General features: G+C 48.5%; 2 protein-coding genes across 19 annotated transcripts in view; one reads left to right on the top strand and one right to left on the bottom strand.

Moving 5' to 3' along the window:
- Positions 1 to 10,938, top strand: part of AKTIP (AKT interacting protein) — a 47,395-nt gene extending 36,457 nt beyond the window's left edge. For 2 of the 18 annotated variants that reach the window (XM_089320043.1, XM_070063541.2), the window contains 9 exons: positions 3,357 to 3,470; positions 4,434 to 4,639; positions 7,637 to 7,701; positions 7,789 to 7,889; positions 8,338 to 8,426; positions 8,504 to 8,602; positions 8,694 to 8,801; positions 9,954 to 10,014; positions 10,186 to 10,938. In XM_089320043.1, coding sequence (XP_089176169.1) covers positions 3,366 to 3,470; positions 4,434 to 4,639; positions 7,637 to 7,701; positions 7,789 to 7,889; positions 8,338 to 8,426; positions 8,504 to 8,602; positions 8,694 to 8,801; positions 9,954 to 10,014; positions 10,186 to 10,293 — 942 coding nt within the window. In that variant the 5' untranslated portion in view covers positions 3,357 to 3,365 and the 3' untranslated portion in view covers positions 10,294 to 10,938. Of the gene's footprint in view, positions 1 to 342; positions 539 to 797; positions 849 to 910; positions 1,073 to 1,225; positions 1,452 to 3,356; positions 3,471 to 4,433; positions 4,640 to 5,143; positions 7,702 to 7,788; positions 7,890 to 8,337; positions 8,427 to 8,503; positions 8,603 to 8,693; positions 8,802 to 9,953; positions 10,015 to 10,182 lie in introns of those variants that run through there. The other 16 variants (XM_089320039.1, XM_070063539.2, XM_089320042.1 and 13 more) reach the window with 15 other exon arrangements.
- A 60-nt stretch (positions 10,939 to 10,998) lies between these two features.
- RBL2 (RB transcriptional corepressor like 2) overlaps positions 10,999 to 17,134 on the bottom strand; it is a 59,392-nt gene continuing 53,256 nt past the window's right edge. The window contains exons 20-22 of the mRNA XM_008257295.5: positions 16,239 to 16,444; positions 15,665 to 15,829; positions 10,999 to 12,512 (exon numbers count right to left, since the gene is read on the bottom strand). Of these exons, the coding sequence (XP_008255517.1) occupies positions 12,342 to 12,512; positions 15,665 to 15,829; positions 16,239 to 16,444 (542 nt within the window). The 3' untranslated portion in view covers positions 10,999 to 12,341. The remainder of the gene's footprint in view (positions 12,513 to 15,664; positions 15,830 to 16,238; positions 16,445 to 17,134) is intronic.

The raw sequence follows: 17,134 nt of genomic DNA, 5'->3' as shown, positions 1-17,134 counted from the left end.
GCAGTGTCCACAGACTTAGGATAGACTTAGGATGGAGAGGCGGGCCTGGCCAAGGGGGCAGGGAGGCGGAACGAGGCCAGAACGGGCTGTGCCTGGACCGCCTGGCTGGGTTTGGCTTTTACTCGGCGTGGAATGGGCCCCGTGGGAGTACTTCAGCGCAGCGTGTTAGACGTGGGAAAGGACACGTCTGGGGTTTAAAGCCAACACAACCGCACCAAACCCAGGAGCTGTACAGTCGGGCGGGGGCGGACTCCAAAGTCCAGCGCGCACCTGAGTCATTCGGGCAGCCCGTGACGCCGGGACTCGCCGACAGGTGGCGCTCACGCCCGCGCGCTTCAAGGCAGCCCAGCTGCGCCCCGCATGAGGGCTGACCTGCAGATCAGCAGCCGCCCGAAAGGGGGCGGCCCTCAGGGTTACGTAAAGCCCTCTTCCGACACAGCAGCCGTCGTCGGTACATCCCATTCCGGCCGTCCCAGATCCCAGCGAGCCCGGCGGGGCAGCGGCGGCGGCCCTGTCCCCGTGCCACCTCTCCGCGAAGGTCTTACTCTCCGGCCCCGGCCCCGCCCTGAGCGGTGGCTGTAGCGGGCGGCCCCCTGCCGGCATAAACCTCTGGGCGGGTCTCTATGGCGACTGGCGGACGCCGCGCCCAATTGCGTACCTGCGCTTGTTTGTTTCCTCCCATCCCTCCCCGGGGACCCGTACTTCCTTGATAGACAGTTCGCCCCACCCAAAGGCGCGGTTACGTAAGGGGCGGGTCAACTGCAGCCCCACCCGAGTTGATCTTACTTGATTGGCAGGACGGACTGCTGTCGTCCCACCGCCCCCGGAAGGACGTCCTTGATGGACAGGTGCGAGAGCCACTTGGCGGCGGGAGGCTGGGCGGAAGTGTCCGGGTCCAGGGGCTTGGGGCAGGAGGCGGAGCCCTACGCCGAGGGCAGGGCGGGGCGGGGAGCGGCCAGGGGCCGGGCTGGCTCTGCAGCCTGAGATGCTGTGGGGCCGCGGCGGCGCTCGGCAGCCGGGAGCTCTGCTTTGAAGGCGCTGGGGTGAGGCGCACATCTCGGCCGGCTGGTAGGTATGCGAGGGTCGAGGAGTCCCTGAGCCCCAGCCGTCGGCGTCTCAGGCCCGGCATTTGTCTGCCTTGCCCGGCGCTCCACGACGGCGGCCGCGCTGGGACACGGGGGCGGGGCTGGGCACCTGTACGCGTTTGCAGGCACCTGCTGCGTTGGCCGTCGTGGAGCCCACAGCCCGCAACTGGGGCTTGCAGCTCGAGCTGGGCCGGAGGAAGGGAGGCGGCACCCGCCTTCTTCAGCCCCACACCCTGGCTGAGGGCGGGCAGCGCCGAGTCCGGAGACTCGCAATCCCCTCTCGGGAGAGGCTGTTGGGTCCCAGGCTCGTCTCGGGGGAGCTGCAAGGTCGGGACACGGCCCCCGCCTTGCATCACCTCGAGACAGGTTTGTCCAGATTCCCTGCGTGCCCGGAGACTGGTTTCTGCGCCCGGGCGAGGGTGCCGGTGTGAGCCGGCCGTGAGGCCCGGCTGCCATAGGCCGGGCTGTGGGCTCTGCCCTGCCGTGGAATCTTAAACCTGTTCGGGGGCTGATGGATTAAGTTGGTGCCTGTGGAGGCACTGGGACACTTAGCTTTGGCTCTGCCATGTATGCATCGTTGGCACGGGCTGCAGATGCCGCGTTCTCGGCGCTAGGACATAAAGGCAGGCAATGTCGTGTTTTGTTCTCGGGGCTGAACCAGCAGAAATTCAGAAACTGTCGCCTGATGACAAGGATGTAGCCTGTTTAACCCCATCTACGTCATTCTTGTTGGAGCACGTCATACTGAGCCTGTCATAGACTGAACGCCTAATAAATGGTGTGGCTAATGCCCCAGCAGTGTGCTGGAAAGATCGGGTTTTTAAAACAAAAACCCACCGGCGAGCTGGGCAGCAGTCCTGGGTGCAGGCAGGCAGAACTGGGGGCGAGATGACGGGATTCTTAAAGGCAAAGGCACAGGGGCAAATGTGTTCAGCCTGGAAGGGGCTTGCACCCAAGCTGCTCTGGCGCTGTGAATGCGCACGTGCCTGGAGGGTGTCCCCTGCGCGGTCCGTGCGACCGGACAGTGTGGCGCACCGCCTCGCTGCGGGGCCTGGAGCTCAGTGATGTTCTCGTGTGGTTCAGACAGGAGCGTGCGCCAGCGTTTCGGATGTCGCAGTCATTTCACGTGTCAGTCACTCTGCAGAGAGCCCTGGCTGCTGACTGGCTGTAAGTCAGCGTGTTAGTGGAGGACCCAGGATCCTCATTCCTCTGCCTTAATTATTGGGTGGCATTATCTTTTGGAAATCAAAACAGCAGTAATAGGCAGTGGCTGGACCTGGAAGACCTGGTCCCCACCCATGATGTCAGACTCCACAGAGACACCCACGGCTGAGCAGGGCAGCCTGCTGGAGGACCTCGGGTTAGGGGCTGTGGCTTTTCCGGCCCTTGTCACCTGTGGTCACTGGCGCTACTGGGAGCTCTGCCTTGGACGTGACGGAGCCCGGAGGGGACTCGCCGGAGCCGAGGCTGCTTTGCCTGCGCTTCTCCGTATTTTTAGTAAATGACCCCCTGACCTTGTGACCTTTGAGACATGCTTCGTCATATGCTACTTGAGGCTGCCCCTGGAAGAGCTGTGTTTGTGAGATGTCTGTTTCGCACTCCTCATTTGCATGTGTGTGTTGCTTGGCAATTCCGTCATCCTGCAGTTTCCAGATTTGCAGCAGTTAAAAAAAAAAGGGAGGGGCCAGACAGGACCCGGGATCGCTCTGTTTTACCTATGTAGGTGGGCTCTGTCTTCCCTGTCTAGTTCTTGGGCTGCTAGTTTTGCTGGAGGGAATCGTTTGTACTTGAGTCACTCTTAAACCAGCCACCTTGAAGCTTTATCGTTTGTTCCCATAAGCCTGGGAACAGTGACAGAACTTTTGTCTGAGTGGGTACAGGGCATTCTGAACCTGGCTTTCCCGTTCATTAAAAGCCTAGATGTTATGCTAGTTGCACAACTGTTCGTAGTCGTATCTTCAGACTTTGTGATACCAGAGTTGAGCCAGGGTACCGACTATTCTGAATCCTAGCTGGGGGGACCTGGTGCCCAGAGTCTTGTGGACATCTGGAGGTAGGACAGAAATTAGAGCCAGAAGAGGGAGGGGGTGCAAAGAGGAAGGTGATGCCGGAGGAAGCCATCTATGAAGATACCTCAAGACATTTTCCTGGGTTTGTACAACTTGTGTTATATAACGTTATATCCTATCTCAGATAGCAAAGTTAGTTTCTGTCCACTGCAGAAGTTGTAACTGTTGGTGCCGGCCTGTTTCTGTCTCCCCGTGTTTTAAGGTAGCGCGAATGCTGAGGACAGAAGCGTTGGATGACACGCACCACTGGATTTCTCTGCCTGGCGCACACGTTATGAACCCTTTCTGGAGCATGTCTGCAAGCTCCGTACGCAAAGTAGGTGCAGTTAACACACGCAGGGCAGACCCGGGCGCTTCTCTCTTAGTTAAAGGGGTCACACCAAAGGCCACCTAGAAGCCTGATTTTTCTAGCTTCTACTTTGGAAAAATGATAATTTCATCTCAAATAGAAATCATTCTGGCAGTCACAGTTCCCAGATGGTTTTCGTTTAGGTTACATTCACGCGGGATGAAATTTGTGACGCATCATCGTAGTCGTGTTTCTATTCAGCTTCAAGATTCTGTGGTTAGAGCAGCTTTGGGAAAGGTCAGAAAAACGTGGCCAGGTCAGACCTGAGGGACACTGAATTTTTCATAAAAAGGTTATTTTCACAACCTGTGACTCCACCTCTGTGAGGACGTTACGGTTATCTTTCTTCTTTGCACTTGATCTGCAGTTAATTAAATAACAGCCTGTGGTTGTACCTGTGCCCCGGAAGAACCTATGAGACGGTGGTGAAGACTGACTCACACCAGCCTCTGTCTGTGACGAAGGCTGGCGCTCTGTGCTGTAGCATTCCAGGTGCAGAAACATTCATTAGGGCCGAAAGCGAATCAGACCTCAGGAAGTGAGATAGCTTCGACCCGAGTGCTGACTCGGTCATCCCTCAGCACCCGAGTGCAAGGGGACCTTTCCCGTCCTCTGCAGTGGTCTGACTGCTTAGTAACCCTTGTCCTTCTGGCGGGTGGGGCACCAGGAGAAACCATTTCTTTACCTGTCCTGGGTGATCCTGTAAGTACTCACTGTGTTGTCCGTACAGAATTCGCTAATCAGAGCCTTCCCAGTGCTTTCGTATGGCTTCAGCCTTGTCCCCTCCTGGCAAAGGACTTTCAGGCTGTCTTGACAGCATTAGACTGATGTTGTCAAAGAGCAGTTCCAGCTTGTAGGTCATGGAAGTAATACCTACTGTGTGATTTCAAGTCACCCTAACCCCTCTTCTCACAACTTCATCCCGAATAGCGATCTGACGGTGAAGAGAAGACCTTAACAGGGGACGTGAAAACCAGTCCTCCACGAACTGCACCCAAAAAGCAGCTGCCTTCTATTCCCAAGAATGCTTTGCCCATAACCAAGCCCACATCTCCTGCCCCAGCAGCACAGTCAACAAACGGTACCCATGCTTCTTACGGACCCTTCTACCTGGAATACTCTCTTCTTGCAGAATTGTAAGTCCTTGACAAACTCCCTGATTAGATTAGGGATGATCCTCCTTGAAACATGAAACTTACTCTGGTGGGCTGAATAAGTGGCAGCTGTCAGGCTCACCCACATTCCCCTCCAGTATCGGCCATAAAGGATGTAGGACTGTGGAGGCTTAGGCGGGTGATAAGATCTTTCTTAACCAAGACCTGGGTAGTGTCCTATAACTATCCTTTCTAAAATATTCTGATGCTTCTTTAGAGGTGGGTAAGTCAGAGGCAGAAGTGCTTTAATTTCCATGTCAGTTTTACAGAGGAAGAAACTAAGATGAAGAATCTGTAGTAGATTGGAACTTAGTAACTTAATTTTGAACTTTCTTTCCATGAGAGGAATTGTTTCCTTCCTAAAGAGTTTTGTAGGAGGTGGGACGGTGGGAGGAGAGTGGCAGTCCATTGTCTGTCGGGTCACACCTAGCAGGAAGGTTGTGCTCCATTTTGGTTGTCACCTTGTAAGAGGCATCCTGGTCCCAGCAGGGAGGAGGGATCAGGAAGCCAGACCTTTGGACTCAACAGCTGAAGGAACTGGAACTGCTGGCTTAGTGAAGAGAGAACTTAGAGCACTCATTAAAGTTGTCTTCATGTATGTGAAGGTCTGTCATTAGAAGGGACTGGACTTACTCGACATGAATCTCAAAGACAGGACTGGGCAGTCACAGGGAGGTTTACAGAGCTGCCTGCATGTGAGTAGCAGCGTGGCTGGTCTCAGCCATCTGCACCTGGGCTCAAGTTTCGGCTGTCTCTAGAGTCCAAGGAGGTGAGCGCTTGCATACAATGCTAAGAGGGACAACACAGTGCTCAAATGTCATATGGCTTTAGATGGAAAATGACTGGATAATTGTTGAACAGACAAAAGTTTAGAGAATTGATTTCTATAATTTTTAAATTGTCTGTAAACTTAAAAAAAATTGTTATTTATTTGAAAGGCAGAGTGACAGATCTTCCATCCACTGATTTACTCCTCAAATGGCTGCTCAAGACAGGAGGCAGGAACTCCATGTGGTCTCTCACGTGGGTGGCAGTGGCCCAAGCACTTCCTGTGCTTTCCCAGGCACATCAGTAGGGAGTTGTAATGGGTGCAGCGCAGTCAGGACTGGGACTGGCACTCCCATGTGGGATGCTGGCTTGCAGCACCACAGCGCTGGCCCCTGTAAACTTATTTTAAAATTATTGTTGGGGCAAACATTTGGCACACTGATAAAGCGGCTACATTGAATGCCTGAATTCCTTATGGGAATGCCTGGCTCAAGTCTTGGCTCTTTTTTTTTTTTTTTTTGAGGGGTAGAGTTACAGATAGAGAGACAGACAGAAAGGTTTTCCATCCTCTGGTTCACTCCCCAAATGACCACAACAGCTGGAGCTGAGCTGACCTGACTGATCAGGAGCCAGGAGCTTCTTTGGGGGTCTCCCACATGGGTGCAGGGGCCCAAGGACTTGGGCCATCTTCCACTGCTTTCCCAGGCCATGGCAGAGAGCTGGATTGGAAAGGAGCAATCAGGACTAGAACCAGCGCCCATGTGGGATGCAGGCACCACAGGTAGAGGCTTAGCCCACTACACCACAGTGCTGGCCCCTCTTCTGTTTCTGATCCAGCTTCCTGCTAATGCACACCCTGGGAGGCAGCAGATGATGGCTCAAGGACTTAGGTCCCTGCCACCCACGTAGGAGACCCAGATTGAGTTCCAGGTGCCTGACTTTGCCCTGGCCCAGCCCTGATTATTGCAGGCATTTGGGGAATGAGCCAGCAGATGGACAATCACTGGCTCTCTGCATTTCAAATAAATGAAAATAAACTTAGAAAAAAACATTTAGTATCCTTGACACCGTCCCCCTCCCTGTCACCCCCAGTGTGCTGCTGCAGCTGTAGTGGTCAGAGGGTCTAAGGCCCCAGTGTAACTGGCTGGGTGTGATTTGGTAGCAGTGGTCCTTTGAGCTTCATAATGGAGGCCTTGTGTTTGAGGCTGGGCAGTGAGTTGGACAGGCTTCCATTGTGGGGATTAAGTCTGCTGTGTATTGAACACAAAATTGCCTTTTCTGACCAACTTCACTGTAGCTGACATGCTGAATCTTAGTGACTTTAAAAAATGGGGTAACTTTAAAAGTTACTAAAAAGAAGCGTGATGGCAAATAGGTGATAAACCAAGAGGCTCCATAAGCTACTTCCCAGTAAAATTCAGGATAGGCAGGTTAATGTGTTTTCAGGCCCTAGGGTAAACATTTTTGAGGTCTGGTCACAGCCTCACCTGTTTGGGTGCAGAGCTGCAGGGAACAGGGCAGAACGGCTGTGGGTAGCTGGGTCTTTTAAAAACGAGTGCAGGCTTTGTGTCAGTTTACTGGCCTCCCTTTGTTTTTGGCAGGTTTCCTACTCCCTGGCAAGGCCCATGAAGTTAAGTGTCTGAGCTAGGGGGTGACCCTGGGGACAGTATAGTTGAGAGCCCCACACTGATGCCTGCCCTCACCAAGCAAATCCCAGCCCGCCCCCCCCCCCCCCCCCCGCTGTGTGATGTGGTGGCTCAGCTTCAGAATGATCACGAAGGGACAGCCATTCCATGGAGTCTTAATTTTTCCTTATTACCCTAAATTGCATTTTAAAACAGTTTCTGAACGTGTGTGAGATCTGTGTACAGTCACAAAAGCTATTAATATCACATACTCATTTATTTCAAATTTCATGTCCAGAAGGGGGAGTTGCACTGTTCACATCACCTGCAGCCTGTTTTCTGGGAAGGAAGCCCGGTTTTTTGAATATCCCTGTTGGGCTTTAATTTCTAAATGTGAGGCCTTTCGTGGCTCACACATTTGTCTGAGATCGGGTGAGGAAGCCAGTAAATGGGCAGCGATCTGGGCGGATGCTCAGCAGAGAGGATGCCTCGCACTGGCTGCCTGTGAGGGCGAGGCACCTATCAGCAAGCGGAAGTGGGGTGTGGCTGTGTCCGTCGCGCTCATTTTCTGCTGCTTCTCTTGTAGTACCCTGGTTGTGAAGCAGAAGCTACCGGGTGTCTATGTGCAGCCGTCTTACCGCTCTGCATTAAGTAAGACAAGGATTCCCTCTTAATTTCTAGCATATCTGACCCCTTGGACACAAAGTTAGGCCCGGCTGTTCTTGTCTTTTCCTGCAGTGTGGTTTGGAGTGATATTCATCCGGCATGGACTTTACCAGGATGGCGTGTTTAAGTTTACAGTTTACATCCCTGATAACTATCCCGATGGTGACTGTCCGGTAAGGGGCCGCAGCCTGACTGCACCTGTGGGGCTTCATTCGGGGAGGGGGCTTAAGGAGAAGGAGGATTTCTTGGTTCTTCTGCTGACCTAGTAGTTTTTATGATTTCAGCTCCCCAAAATGTTTGCCCCCCCACACACCGATCTTTCAAGGGGGTCCTGTGCTCTGTCACACCACCCGTCGTGTCTTTTAGCTTGACTGCTTTGCTCAGGGTGTGCGGGTGAGGCTGGAAGCGGTCCTGGTGATCCTTGTGTGGTAGTGGAGGAGGAGGGACTTGTTTCCCTTCCATGGCAAAACTCCATTTCACAGGAACTGGTAAAAGTAGTGAGGCATCCCTCTCTGTACATAACACGAGTGCCTTGTCTGCCCCAAAGCTCCTCTTATGACAAACTCTGTGGCTCTGACAAGCTCACTGCTTGCATTAAAAGGACATATCTCTCCACTGCAGCGCCTGGTGTTTGATATTCCCGTCTTTCACCCACTAGTGGATCCCACCTCAGGAGAACTGGATGTGAAAAGAGCATTTGCAAAGTGGAGGTCAGTGAAGAGACACTTCTTTACTGACAGGAGCCAGCAGGAGGCGGCCTCAGTAATCATGCCCTGTGTCCTTTTAGGCGGAACCATAACCACATCTGGCAAGTGTTAATGTATGCAAGGAGAGTTTTCTACAAGATTGATACAGCAAGCCCCTTAAATCCAGAGGCTGCAGTCCTGTATGTTACTTTTGCTTTGTTATTTACGATAAATTTGAAAATGCAGATAAGTAGATTAAGTTGGTAACTTTGATGTTTGCTCTGAACACAGGTATGAAAAAGATGTTCAGCTTTTTAAAAGTAAAGTGGTTGACAGCGTTAAGGTGTGCACTGCTCGTTTGTTTGACCAACCTAAAATAGAAGACCCTTATGCAATTAGGTGAGTGCTGCGCCATCAGGATGAATGTCCTTTGCCGTTCTGGACTTCCATTTTCCAGGTGGTCTGAGAGAATTTAAAAGAAATGTGTGGCCGGCGCCGCGGCTCACAAGGCTAATCCTCTGCCTTGCGGCGCCAGCACACCGGGTTCTAGTCCCGGTTGGGGCGCCGGATTCTGTCCCGGTTGCCCCCTCTTCCAGGCCACCTCTCTGCTGTGGCCAGGGAGTGCAGTGGAGGATGGCCCAGGTGCTTGAGCCCTGCACCCCATGGGAGACCAGGAGAAGTACCTGGCTCCTGCCATCGGATCAGCGTGGTGCACCGGCCGCAGCGCGCCAGCCGCGGCGGCCATTGGAGGGTGAACCAACGGCAAAGGAAGACCTTTCTCTCTGTCTCTCTCTCTCACTGTCCACTCTGCCTGTCAAAAAAAAAAAAAAAAAAAAAAAAAAAGAAATGTGTGTCATCTGTCAGCCTACAACCTCTACGTTTTGTGTCAGACTCGATTTCTAAGGCCTCTTGGGCTCCTTCCTGAAACAGAGTTTTGTATCATCTGGCATGTCGTGCCAGGAGCAAGCTATTTACTGACTTTGCTTTCCTAAGGATCCTTGTAGTGTACTGGTTCAGTCACGTGTCAGGTGCCTCTCTTACCCTGCCATACCCCCATCATGTTAGATGAAAGAGGGGAAGCGGAATAGTGGAGGGTGGTGGGTTCCTGCAGCAGCGTGATGCTGGGTCTCGGGGCTCCATGAAGGAGGAGGCTCCGTGAGGAGCACTGAGAACGAGGAAGTCGGAGGTCCAGCTCTCCGGCAGCACTGGCACTGCTGGGGAAGCAGTGTAGCACAGTTAAGAGCTGCGGCTCAGCATACAGACTGGTGGTCTGGCCTTCGCCCTCCTTAGCTTTGGTTAATTGTGCTGTGCCTTGCGGTCTCCATCTTCAGTTTTACTTCAGGGGTTGATGAAGGGGTTAGAGATGATCCACATATACAAGACACAGTTATGACAAAGTTGCTTAGATAATGTCTAAAACACATCTTGACAACTGAATAAAAGATCTTTCTTTTTAAAGTGTCGCTCCTTAGTTAAGTTTTGTTAGGGAAATTGGCTTAATTATTGAAAACTGGTGTTACACAGATTTTTAATGCTTTTCTCTCCCTTTAGCTTTTCTCCATGGAATCCTTCTATACATGATGAAGCCAGAGAGAAGATGCTAACGCAGAAAGTAAGTAGATAACCATTTTTTTTAAACGGTTAACTCAGTGTTTCTTTTCTAAGATATCTTCACTGGAGACCAGTCATTCCATACAAATACCAGTTTGAGAAATAAGTTTATTCAGTGCTGAGATCTCTTCATCAGTCATTTTTTTGTCTGTTTTTTGATTGTGCCTAGAAGAAGCCTGAAGAACAGCACAATAAAAGTGTTCACGTTGCTGGCCTGTCGTGGGTAAAGCCTGGCTCAGTACAGCCTTTCAGTAAAGAAGAGAAAGCAGTAGCAACTTAGAGAGATGGTGAATCTGGTGCACCGTGCACTTTCCTGCTGGACTCTGGCCTGGTGACAGCTGCCCAATGGCAGAGGACTGCCTGAAGAGTAAACTGTGTGGACAATGACTGACCATCAGTGTTCTCCATATGTGTAGGTTCTCGCAGCAGGTTTTGGAAACCTCACTTTAAGTAATGCATTACTTCTGTCAGAAGTGTCCTAGGGTGGTTATCTTGGGTCTATACTCCAAATTATTGGGGACCTTGAGGCTTAAATATTTTTCTGGATACTAAAGGTAAGTTGCACTCATGTAAACTAGTAGAGCAGACAGACTTCAACACTATTTGGTGGCTTCAGCTGTCCATACGTCAGGATGTGGAGAGGGGAATCGCAGAGCTCAGCACTTTGGAGTGGAAGACCGCCTGAAGCTGTCTTCAGCCTACTGTCTCACTGAGTTACCTACTGCTGTCACTGAGAAATGCATTAGACGAGTGAGAGGAAACCAGAACACTTGTTCATAGTTGGTTTTTTTTTAAAGCAAATCACTTACTGTATTTTTATGGCAGGAGGGAGAAAAAGTGTTAAACGGTTTCTAATGATGTCAGATATTTAAATGATGAATGACTAATGTGTTTAGTAGAGACAAAATAAACCAATAAATGATCATCCTTTGTCATTTATGTAGGAAACTAAATACCCTTTTCGCAGTATAACTAAACAAAAGACTAATTTATAAATGCTTTATTGAAAAATAGTTATTTTCATATAAAATTACAGTAGCAGTAAGTATGTTGAGAGGTTTTATAAATATTTTTGTAGAACACTATTCTAACTGAATAGTGGGAGTTCCATATTTCCTTTAGAGCATTATGAAGTTACCTAGTAACTTTGTTTTATACCGATTCAATTTACAATTGAATTTTTTCCCTAATAAGATTATTAATTCAACTTTAAAACTGCTGGAACAATAGTGATTAATAAAGATATATACAGATAATTCAATAGCTGTTAAATAACATTTTCTAACTTGTATAAATGGTACTGTGTACTAATAAAAACTGAAATTCTCCAATCAGTTTTTTTAAACTGCTAGGGACATGCCCAAAGATACTTTGAAATATATCACCTTAACAGACACATCTTTTGGATAACTACCTCCCAAAGGAAGAGGTCATAATTTTTCATATTACTCTCCTCAATCTAACGTGATTTAAAAATCTTCACTCAGCCATCTCATCCCTACATAACAACAAAAAACTGGAGAATTTAAAACACATGCCCAAAAGGTGGCTAGTGGGGCTTTAACAGTTTTAAAAAAGTACAAAAGCATAAAGGAAAATATTGAATGTTTAGTCTAAAAGTTTTGTACTTAATAAAGTTCACATTGTAGAAAGTGCCATCACAAATATACAGCAAAATAAGGGGTACAAAATCATGCATTTTACAGCCCTAAAGTGCCGCCACTCAGACATTGCACAACTGAACAAGCGCTTTTCACACCGCACCACGCCTCATGGGACAAGGGAAGAAGTGCACAAGGGGACAGAGCCTTAGGCTGATGGCCCAGGCCCTCCAGACCTGGACAGTCTCCTTTTTTCTCTTTCAGGAATGCAGAATTCTCACACTCCTGCCCAGGGTTTAAGGACAGTCGCTAACTCCTGCTTGGTATTTCATGAGGACTAGAGCTGACCAGCAACAGGCTGGAATGAACTGCAGACAGAGTTCCTCTGCCGGAGGTGTCATCAGACACCTCTCATGCTCAGACTTGAGCAGACTTTACTCCCCGGCAGTGCTCATAAAAGCTTTGCCAAAGGGTTAAAAATCCAACTTTGGATTCTAAGCAGTGATAATGGTGAGTGCTGAATGGTAGGGAACAGGTGAAATGAATAAGAATGTCCTAAGGCTACCAGAGGGATTAAGTCCACTCCTCACCGTATGTCCCCTCATGTTTCTAACAGGTTCCAGCTGATTGGCTGGGTTAAGGAAAGGGGATCCATAAAGTAGCATGCATTAAATGATGCTACTACCTCAAGTTTGTGCAGAGACAGTTTAAATACAAGAGACTGACCTCAGTGGGAACCTCGGTCGTTAGCTACATCTTGGAGACGGCGTAATAAGGCAGAATGATTTTCTGGGCAAATTCGTTTTGCAGGTGATTCACTTCCATCTTCCAGAAGAATACCTCTCTTTTTAGTTGGAGTTTCTCCTGTTCGTATCATACTGTTAATTTCTCTCAGTCTCTGATGGGGAAAAATAAATACAAAATCTTGAATGCTAAATACACATAGTTTAGCATGAAGTCATCAGAAAGTGCATATTATGAAAACACTGCAAGGATTTAAACATTTTTTTACACCAAAATATACTTCTTTTAATTCTATTTACCCACAAGTATTTTTGTGTATGGTTTGAACTATTTATACAGTCAACATTATCTTAGACTCCTATATACTGATATGATAAATTTTTTTTAAAGATTTTTTTTTTTTGAAAGAGTTACACAGAGAGAGGAGAGGCAGAGAGAGAGAGAGAGAGAGAGAGAGAGAGAGAGAGAGGTCTTCCATCTGCTGGTTCACTCCCCAAATGGCCGCAACAGCCGGAGCTGCACCGATCCGAAGCCAGGAGCTTCTTCCAGGTCTCTCATGTGGGTGCAGGGGCCCAAGAACTTGGGTCACCTTCCACTGCTATCTCAGGCCATAGCAGAGAGCCGGATAGGAAATGGAGCAGCCAGGACTTGAACTGGCGCCCATATGGGATGCCGGCACTTCAGGCCAGGGCGTTAACCCACTGTACCAAAGCGCCGGCCACTTGATATGATAAATTCTATCACATCTTTCCAGGCTATACAATATGCTATATAGCACGTCTGTACCATAGGCTAATCTTCAGTGAATTATTTATGTGCAGAATCTTTCTGAAATTCATACATATGAAGGGTGTTTAAAATGTTCATGAAAAATATATATTTTGGGGGCCAGCACAGTGGTGTAATAGTAACCTCTGCCTGTGGTACCAGCATCTCATATGGGTGCTGGTTTGAGTCCCAGCTGCTCCACTCCCAATCCAGCTCCCTGCTAATGGCCTGGGCCCCTGCACCCATGTGGTAGACCTGGAAAAAACTCCTGGCTTTGGATTGGCCCAGCTCCAGCTGTTGCAGCCATTTGGAGAGTGAACCAGTGGATGGAAAACTTCTCTGTAACTCTACCTCTCAAATGTTTTTTTTTTCTTTTGTTTTGTTTAATTTTGAAAAACAATGGACTTAAATTGCTTTGCATCAAAATAAACTTTTTAATTTCAAAATACACTTTTTAAGATCAGTTTGATTCATTCCCTAGATGGCCATGCAGCCAGTGCCGTACCAGGGCAAAGCCAGGAACCAGGAGCTTCATCTGGTTCTCCCATGTGGATGGCAGGTTGGGCCATCCTCCACTGCTTTTTCCCAGGCTCTTAGCAGGGAGCTGGACTGCAAGTGGAGCAGCCGGGACTCAAACCAGCATCCATGTGGGATATGCCAGTGGCATAGGAAGCTTTATCCACTACACTACAACACCAGCCCCCTTTGCCATGTACATTTTGTAGTATTCTTATATGCTAGAAAAGGTAAATTTGGTATAAACGCTAAAGGAAAGATAAAACAGACATTTTATGGTTTACAGTCCTGCCTGTTTACATTATCACTTCCTGGGAGGACCTCAAATTTTAGAGAAGTGGCACTGTGGCGAAGCAGGTAAAGCTGCTGCCTGTGATGCCAGCATCCCCTGCGGGCACCAGCTGGAGTCCCAGCCTTTCCACTTCTAATCCACCTCTCTACTAACAAGCCTGGGAAAGCAGCAGAGAATGGCCCCAGTGCTTGGGTTCCTGCACCCACATACACCCTGGTTTCAGCCTGGCCCACCCCCAACCCTTGTGGCTATTTGGGGAATGAAGCAGCGGATGGAAAACCACTCTAGCTTGCTCTTTCTCTAATTCTGCCTTTCAAGTAAATACAATAAACCTTAAAAGAAATTACAGGACAAAAAAAAAAAAAATTGTGAGTTTCTTCAATAAATGATCACAACTTTTAGATTACCAGTTAGAGAAAAGTTTGTCATCAAGACTTAATAGGTGCCCGTGCCGCGGCTCAATAGGCTAATCCTCCGCCTTGCGGCGCCAGCACACCGGGTTCTAGTCCCAGTCGGAGCGCCGGATTCTGTCCTGGTTGCCCCTCTTCCAGGCCAGCTCTCTGCTATGGCCCGGGAGTGCAGTGGAGGATGGCCCAAGTGCTTGGGCCCTGCACCCCATGGGAGACCAGGATAAGTACCTGGCTCCTGCCATCGGATCATCGCAGTGCGCCGGCTGCAGCGTGCCGGCCGCGGCGGCCATTGGAGGGTGAACCAACGGCAAAGGAAGACCTTTCTCTCTGTCTCTCTCTCTCACTGTCCACTCTGCCTGTCAAAAAAATAAAAAATAAAAAAATAATAAAAAAAAGACTTAATAGGTGATACCTGAGACTAACGGAGACTATTACAAAGAAGTAATTTGGGTGTAGAGCTGACATGTACCAGATACCACAAAAGACCAGAAAAGATGAAGACTGTTAGTGACACTTGTTGAGGGCAGTTTCAGTGCTTGTTGACAAATACCTTCAATTAATTCCTCCCAACTTTTTTTATGAGCAATACTATTGTATTTTGTTCTTCAACAAGTTGTACCAATAGTCCTATGTCAACCATAAGACTAAAACTCTTTTCTCCAGAAAATTCCCTCATGTCCTATTACAGGCACCCTACCCCTAAGCAACCATGGATGTTTCCTGAGTTGTGCCTTTTCCATTTCTGGAATTTCAATAAGTAGCCTATTGAATCTAGTGTCTTTCCTCAAGCAGGAATGCATCCGAGATTCAACTATGTTGCTGAGTGTATCAGCAGTTTCTTTTTACCACAAAGTCATCTTTATATACACTTTCTATAAGTGTATCTTTTTATTGCAAAGTCATGGTTCACTGGATGCCCTGCATCTGTTACCCATCTGGTGGATGTAGGTTGAGTTCCTGGTTCCTAGTGGGCATTTGGGACTGTGTAAGCTAGACAGTATCATTCTTTGCCTCTCAGAAAAACATTTTGGTGCAAACAACTGTAAAATCCATGCATGCTTTTTTCCATGAACTTTTTAAAGACTTATATACATGGACTCAAAAATGTTTGGTACTAAAATACACTTCTTGGGATTCCATTTTCCATTAACTTGTTAATATACACTTGTACTTCCAACCCTAAAGTTTTCAAAAAGAAGCCAGCGAGGCACAGTGTTTGCTCTGTTGGGACTGAACTGGTCACTGCTGCCTGGCACTTGCATCACTGCAGTGAGTGCCTGGTCTTAGGTTCATAAAGGACAAGACCGAAGTTATGCTCACCTTTGATGGGCTGTTGCTGAAGTAGTAGAAAATCTTTTCTCGAGGAGAAAGCATCGTTTCATTTTTATGTGGGGAAATGTATACAGGATGATTTTGAGACAACTGTATTCGGCGAGGAGAGCCTGTTCTTACAAACGGGTAGGGAGACAGTGGAGGAGCATCCATCTGTTAAAAAAAAAATCCGTTAAGTGTAAGACAAAGATTTCTAAACTAGATGTTGCTATTGAAAATAGTTATTTTATGGAGTTGAAGTATAAAAAAAAAACTAGTTTTATGAATGATAAACAGTGATGTATATATGAGGAGAAAAGAAGAACACAGAAAGTTAATTTCCAGGTCACCACCATGGTGGTTACAAATTAACAGTCTGAACTCATGGAGGCTGTCTTGTTCTACTGCACTTGGGAGGGAATTCAGATACAACCTTACTTTTGTTTGATGGTTAACAGCAATAGAAATTATATAGGTTAGGCAGATTAAGTATTTGTACAACTAGTTTATATGTAGAACAGGTCAAATGGATTCCTTAGTCCTCACAAGTGATAAAGCATGCGAAGATCCTTGTCACACTCACCACGTTTGCCTGTGAGTATTTCATGGCAAATGTTTTAATCTGCTTTATGTAGACGTTGTTGTAGAACTGGATGAGGTCGCCCCTCTCCTCCTCTTCCATGTCGCTGTTGGCGCCGGTGAGGCGGGTAGGTGTAGGGGGAGCGCTGCTAGGCTGTGGGACAGGCAGTGTGCTGCTTGACCTCATGACAGGACTCGAGTCTCTACTGGCTGCAGTGAGAGCAACAAAGCATGGGAAGCACAAAGACACTGAGTAAAGACTTAAGAAAATGCAGCGGGAAAAAGGCAGTTACCTGCACTACGTCTTAATGGCCTTAAGTGGGCACACTATTCTTCATACCAAGGAGCAGAGCTCAGCTAGTGTGATCACTGATCTACCCCCAAGCCATTACTCCAGCAAGGGCTTACTCAGCGGCTTCCACTAATGAGTTACACCAGCAGTCTAGGATCTGAGCCCTGCACCAAGTGGTGCAAACCAGCAACTAAGGATGCCATTCCCTTAGCCTGGCTCCAACCACCACGGTGAACCCTCCTGGAACTAGGCCAGCAGAGGCTTGCAGAAAACCTTCAAAAGCAATATTCTGCACAGTATGCTTCAAAGATACAGGCTGAAGGACAACTTTGCCACTAAATTTGGATTTGGGTTTACTGCTCCAAAAAAAACCTTGGCCAATAAAACACTTTCCATGTTTCTTCAGTAGACACTTAGTGAGACTTAGTATTCTAGGCCTAAAAAATAAGAAAAGCTCCATGGGCCGGCTCCGCAGCTCACTAGGCTAATCCTCCACCTTGCGGCGCCGGCACACCGGGTTCTAGTCCCGGTCGGGGTGCCGGATTCTGTCCCGGTTGCCCTCTTCCAGGCCAGCTCTCTGCTGTGGCCAGGGAGTGCAGTGGAGGATG

This window comes from Oryctolagus cuniculus, chromosome 18 (genome assembly GCF_051225735.1).
Source record: "Oryctolagus cuniculus isolate XC-2025 breed Fujian yellow rabbit chromosome 18, ASM5122573v1, whole genome shotgun sequence".
Taxonomy (NCBI): domain Eukaryota; kingdom Metazoa; phylum Chordata; class Mammalia; order Lagomorpha; family Leporidae; genus Oryctolagus; species Oryctolagus cuniculus.
The sequence above is the reverse complement of the archived record's forward strand: the minus strand, read 5'-3'. Positions and strand labels throughout refer to the sequence as shown.